Genomic DNA, 6,709 nt, shown 5'->3' with positions numbered 1-6,709 from the left:
ATATTGTGACTCTTGGTAAACAGGATTATTCCACTGAACGATCAACGAAAATGCCGTCGCGGAATTAAACTGTCACCAGAAAAGATATCACCACTTATATAATCACTTTTGTCTTGAATTTATTTATCCAAGCTCAAATGATGAGCGAATATCAAGACCTTAAATGATCCAGGTTCTGTGAGAGGATGGACACCGAATCATCACATAATAACTGTTTCTCTCTGACTTTATCAATAGTCTTTTTACTTGGGGGGGGGGGGGGGGGGACCTTTTGTTATATTTTATCTTGAATTAAATCTAACAACGTCATTGCAGATCACTGCTTGGAAACGATACGAATGAGAGCCATCTTGCAGTGCTTTAGAAAACGTTTTCAAGGACACGCAGATTTCCATAATCTCCCATATCGTTTGTCGGGATAGCGGATCAAATGGACGCGCGTTCGCGTATTTACCAAATGCTTGCTTTACAAATTGGCCTTACAATATCTTGTGCAAGTTTATGTTTTTATTCTTTGACTATAATTAATGTGAAATGTGTGTTTCATGTTGAGGGAATTAGCTTAATCTGTGTTCAGGCAAACCAAAACCACACAAAGCAAACAGAGCCTCTGCTTCCACTGTAATCCATGACGCATTCGGCTCGCTGTGCATCTGCCTCATACCTATACATCCCTCATAAATGAACACAGTAAATTATTTGGCATTTATATATCAAACCAAATGAGATCGGGACAGGAAAAGCCCGTCTGCAGAGGGAAAAGGCGCCGACAGGGACATGGGGGAGGCTTTCACGTAATCTCGGTCAAGTGCTTCTATTTGACCGCTGTCACGGTCTTGGATAAGCTTATGTCTGCTCGGGACTTTGTGGTGTATTACGAGATTATCTCTCAAAGTCGTGGTTTTCAAGCTTGACCAGAGCTATATTGTTGACTGAGTGAAGGTTGCAGGCCTCGCCTCCATTACGCACAGACAGCGAAGGTCAATGTAAAGAGCACTGCCTGGCGTTGGCCCTGTCTGTGTTCAGCCACGTCTGACAGGAAGCCGAGAGACATACCGAGCTGCTTATTGAATGTGTGGTCTATCAGTCCCACTCACTGATCCGCAAAGCCCACAAGATATCAGGTTATTACAGATTTTTAATGCAGAGTTTCAGTCTTGATTATATGCATACTGTCTCTGAGGATGCAACATTCTTCAATTATTTTTTAATGAAAACAAATCAGTATGTGTGTTTTGTTTTGTTTTTTTCTCTTCCTCTAAAAGAGGTTGGTGTAACATGAAATTGAATAGTAAAATGGCATAGGCTTTAAAACAAATGAAGCAAATAATTGTAATGGTTTGCTTTTACTTTCTTCACTTATTTGTGATTAAAGCAAACGTGAATGATGCATGGAGCCATAAATAGCTTTTTTAAGAAATGTAATTAATTGAGCCCTTTTTATGCACTGAAATGAACTGTAGTTCAGTCTTTTGCCTTAGTGTGGCAGCAGAGCTCTTCTTCTACGTCTTCTTCCTGTGTTCCCTTCCCCAGTCCCATCAAAGATGGCTCGTGTGAGGACAGAGGGATAGGCGGAGCATGCCGCTGTGGGCCTTTGACTGTCGCGTTTGTGTCAGAACGGAGGCGGGACTTGTAGTCTTGTTTTGGTTGTCAGCAAGCCAATAGAACGCTGCCTTGCTCCGTGTAGCCAATGAGCTGCCGCGTCGGTCACGCCCTTGCCGTAAACTTCCGCTCTCAAGCTTCAGCTCTTCCGCTCTTCTGTGTTTATGGACTACGGGATACACTAAGCAGTCACACATCTTACTTTTGCGGCATCTCTGAGTTTATTGTATAACGCGTGCGCGCCCCGTCGTGCCTACGTCAGAGGACGTGGGAGCACGGCGACGTTGCGTTCAGTGCTCGCGGACGTAGGGCCTACCGTGTGACATGTCTGTGGCGTTCCTCAGGGTCAGCCAGCTGGCCATGTGCAAGTCATAAGTACAAAATATAAGACTGCTCGCTATTTAAAAACTCTAAACAATCGAGCCTTTTGTTGGAAGTGCAGTAAAAAATCCCGAATCAACGTTTGTCTTGGCAAATTAATGTTTGCAATTTTTCTCATAACTTTGCAGTTCATATCTAAAGTGTTCTTTGAACTGTTGTGTTAGACGTTAAAAATAAAAACAAGTCCACAGAAGTTTAGTTTAGTAATACAGTACATATGGCTACAACTGAGAACCATAACATTATTTTAATTATCAGCACGGAGCCTAACAATGATAGTCTTAACAATAATAAGAATTATTCTGATAATAATTTAGCATCCAGGTTCCGGATGAAGATTTATACAAACGTTTTGAAATAACATAGGTTCAGTGAATAATTGGCATATGTATGAGTATCTCTCCGAGCCTGTGCGTTTTCAGACGTTGGGAGAAGTGGGAGGGAAAAAAAAAAAAAAAGGTATGAACCTCATGTGGGCTACGACAGTAAGCAACGATGTGTAAGCCTGTGTGCTTGAAATTACTGAGAGAGGACATATAACGCTTGACGCCCTTAGAATTCACCAAACGGCCTAAAAACAATTATATCCGGCACGTAAATCAGCGTAACAGGTGGGGAAACGAGCTAGAGGAGCTGGAGCTGTGAGTGAGGAAGGGTTTGGTTTCACGCCTGACATTTGACTGCCAGTAAGGCTGAATCATATTCACGATTGCAGCCAAACCAAACATGCTGGGATGTTGGACTTTTGTCTGCAGGTGTGTTAAAAACTGTACTTAGTCACTCAAGAAGAAAATGTTTGAGAACAATGAGTAAATACTCGCACCTTCACGCTAGCACGGTACTATCGACAGCGGCCGATGAACAATGAGACCGCCTGAGGACGCACGACACGTCTGACAGCCGACAGACGCTGCGGAGTTTTCCCCAGCACCATAAAAACATCCATATGAATGAATTAAAATGCACGTCACCTCATATTTATAAAGCGCTCATAAGGCTTTTTTGTGTGTTTGATATTTTGGATTTCCATTCAAAATATTTCCACGAATCGTCTAGAAAAATGGTCCAAATTAATATTAAATTGCAAAGTATATTAAAATTACCGTTCATCACCGAGACCGAGGGAATTTTTCGGCCAATTATGTGTTGATTTTTGATGAATCAAATAATGGTGAAAAAAGCCTATACGGAAATGGTAAAACCACAGGCTAAGCAAAGAGATAAAAGGGAGTCAGATTTTTTTTAGGCCATATATACATACAGACACACACGCTCATTTTTAAAAATCTTAAGAGACAAACAAATAACTGTAGATGAGGCCTGATTGGTACAAACTGATCCCCTGCCGCCTGCGCCCTTTGAAACCAATGGAATAAATGTAGTTAAATGTAGCCTAGTCGACATTAACTGATTCAGTCTGACCGAATCCATTTTTCTTTTCTTTTATAAAACTGTATTTACACACAGAGAACAACGTTCAACGTGTAAAATTGCTGCTTTTCACTCAACGCAACCTATCAAGGCCAACGTAAATATTAGCGCAGTCTATTAACAGGGGGACGCGTATTTAAAAAGTAACTTAAAAGAGTATGGATTTCATGTATTTATGCACGTGTTCACGAATAAAACCAAAGCGGTAAGAAATGCATTTGGAGAGAAAAAATAAACAAGTTTAACTCAGTGTCCTTGAAGATTAAATGTCATTACAATCATTTTGATAATTAAGCGACTCTTTCAATTGCCCAGTCACGCATCCGACGGCGAGTAAGGGGAATATTTGACAACGTTTAATATAAAATAAAATAAAATAAAGGAGGTTTTCCTGCTCTCTTCTCCTGCGTCTGTTTATTACGACTGGGTGAAAGCCAAAGACAAAAGATTACCAGTATTTTAAATTATTATTATTATTATTATTATTATTACTATTATTATTATTATTATTATTATTATTATTATTATTATTATTATTATTATTATTATTATTATACTATCCCGTAGGCCTTTAAGCTCTGTATGGGAAATTTGACTACTGACCCACTTGTGTATGTAACACAAAGTCGTCACTAGATGGCGATGTCAGCCTATATTTCAGCACACATCAGCCTCAACTGACTCGTTTCCTCTTTCCCCAGGACTCAACTACATAATGCAAATATTGGAGTTTCTAATAGAGTTTCTGTGTAGTTTTTCCTGATAAAGAAATCAGCTAACAAACAAAGCAAAGCCACTACAAGACAAGTTCACCGCTGAAAGCTGATTAGCTCCATGCAGCGGGTGTATGGGCCTTGAAGAGTATTTTTCAAGTGTTTGCGAGGAACAGAGGAGCAGCAGATGAAGTGGCTGGATGTAAGAATATAAACTGAGCTATGATCATAGCTTTTTCAGCATAACTATGATAAAATTGCACCAAGTCCATATTTTATTTGGACGGACTTCCACAGCGACACACTGGACTCACACACAAATAACCTGGATATCATGCCGGACTTTACTTTATATACAACCACATGAATACGCACACATTATAAAAGCTATGATTGATATGAACACATATCCCGAACGATTATCTAAGCATTATAATAAGAAGAATTGCACCATGGACTGGATATGAATGAGAGCACGGATTCATATGATGAGACTAAACTTCATACAAGCTAAGCATGTGAGTAGGTCTTAAAAAAAAAAGAAGAAGAAGAAGAAGAAGAAGAGGAAGCCAGGAGAGATTAATATTTAACATTCCCAAGGTCCAAATCCGTTAACACCGTCACTTCCTGTGAATCTTCACGTTTATCACTCTCGATAAGTCGCAGATAAAGGCGTAGCTCGGTGGCGCACACCTTTCTGAGCTGGGGTCACTTTTCCTTTACTGAGAGTGAGCATGCCAAAAGGAAAAAGAAAAAAAAGAAAAAAGAAAAAGAAAAAAGTCACACATACTGCAGTTTAATATTTTCGCTTTCCTCCCCCCACTTGACTCCTAGAACAATATTTAACAACAAGTGGCAGGAATTAGAGGGTCCAACATTCAGAGGCCTCCGAAAGTTTGTTCCAGGAGCTCCGAGAAATCATTTGGCAACATACAAATAAATCATGTTCAGTCAGAAAGGAGCTTTCTTGCTCCGATCCATGAGTCCACAAGCGTGCGTGCGTGCGTGCGTGTGTGTATGTGTGTGTGTGTGTGTGTGTGTGTGTGTGTGTGTGTGTGTGTGGGCCTAGTAGTTTTATCTCCCACAGATATTGTCCGTAATAAAAAAATAAAAATAAAAATAAAAAATAAAAAAACTAGCTGATGGTTTTCAATTTGTTGACAACTTTCTTCTCCTTTACGCGTCTGTTCTGAAACCATATCGTGACCTGTCTCTCGGACAGGTTGGTCTGGGCAGATATCCTCCTCCTTTTGTCCTTCGTGATAAATTTATTGGCGGCGTACTCGCGCTCGAGTTCCTTCAGTTGCACCTTGGTGTATGGCACGCGCTTCTTTCTTCCGCGTCGATAAGAGCCAGAGTCTCCTCCGGCGTGGGACACCGCGTCTGACAAGAAGACAGACAGAGACAAAAGAAACTGTCAGAAGGCGCTTCTCAACAAGTGGGTGCCGCCTCACGTTCATTCCCAATTTTGTGTGGCATTTTCATTCCAATAAATGAGAATTTGTTCATCAGTGAGCCCCACATTTCCACATTTTGCTTTCAAATAAAATCAAATTATTCAAGATTTGCTGTTGTGGAATAAAGTGTTACATTCCTAAAACAAAGAAGAAGGGTAACTACTCCGTGATGACAGATGATTATTATTTTTTTAATTGAATTAAATTTTTTCTGGAAAAGACACTTAGGAAATAATGTGAACGCATTGTGTTTTTCACTTCTTTTAAACTAAACATGGACCCTTTCTGTGGATTATTTCAATCATTTTGCTGTAACCACATGAACATACTGTTGTGCTGTTTGCTCTGCAGGTTGACACAGCAACTGACATTTCATACACCTCCCATTCTATACAATGTGCATCCTGTTCACATGTCAAACAGCTCTGTCCTCTAAAGGCTGGACTCTGGGGGAAGTAGCCTACCTGGTATGGAGGATTTCCACATGTGTCCGGGCTGCGGCTGCTCCTTGGCGCAGTAAACCTGGCCGTTCCAGCCGTTGGCGGCGAGAGTCCACGGTTGGTAGCTCTCCATAGGCAGCAGGGACTCGTGCCTGGCCTCTGAGGGCGCGCTGATAGTTGGCACCACAGGAACGTCCAGGTAACTGGGGACAGGTTGGTATGGACCTGAAGGGTAGGTCGGATAAAAGGCGAATTCCTTTGCCCGAGAGGTGAAGTCGTCGCCCGCGGCAGACGTGTCCATGTATTTCTCTCCATACGCGGAGGGGGGCTGCGCTCCGCACGACTTAATGCTGCTGTGATGCGACATTCTGCACGGATAATAGCCGCTACCGAAGTACCCATACGGCAGGGACGCGCTGGAGGAATTCTGAGCCGCAGAGCAAGGGCTGCACTGTTTCACTGGCTCGCCCATACCGGAGGTGGGCACGTCGCTGGACGAGTAAGCCGTGCTGGGTGCCAGGGACGCGGGGTGCGCCATCAGATTCCTGCACTGGTTCGCAGCAAAGTTGCCACCAGCAAAACCCTCCATGTTCTTGCTTACTTCATCGGAACCTCCGCCGTTGTCGTAGAGGAACATTACCGACGGGTCGACCCAGCGAGGACGGAGGAGCAGTGACGTTGTCAT

At 42.2% G+C, this 6,709-nt stretch overlaps 1 protein-coding gene across 1 annotated transcript; it reads right to left on the bottom strand.

Moving 5' to 3' along the window:
- Positions 1–5,262: 5,262 nt before the first annotated feature.
- Positions 5,263–6,709, bottom strand: hoxa13a (homeobox A13a). The gene is made up of 2 exons (XM_076755002.1): positions 6,049–6,709; positions 5,263–5,510 (listed from the first exon to the last, which is right to left on the bottom strand). Exons 1-2 carry the CDS (start codon positions 6,707–6,709, stop codon positions 5,263–5,265), a joined length of 909 nt encoding a protein of 302 aa, XP_076611117.1.

The sequence above is a fragment of the Chaetodon auriga genome, chromosome 17 (assembly GCF_051107435.1).
Source record: "Chaetodon auriga isolate fChaAug3 chromosome 17, fChaAug3.hap1, whole genome shotgun sequence".
Taxonomy (NCBI): domain Eukaryota; kingdom Metazoa; phylum Chordata; class Actinopteri; order Chaetodontiformes; family Chaetodontidae; genus Chaetodon; species Chaetodon auriga.
The sequence above is the reverse complement of the archived record's forward strand: the minus strand, read 5'-3'. Positions and strand labels throughout refer to the sequence as shown.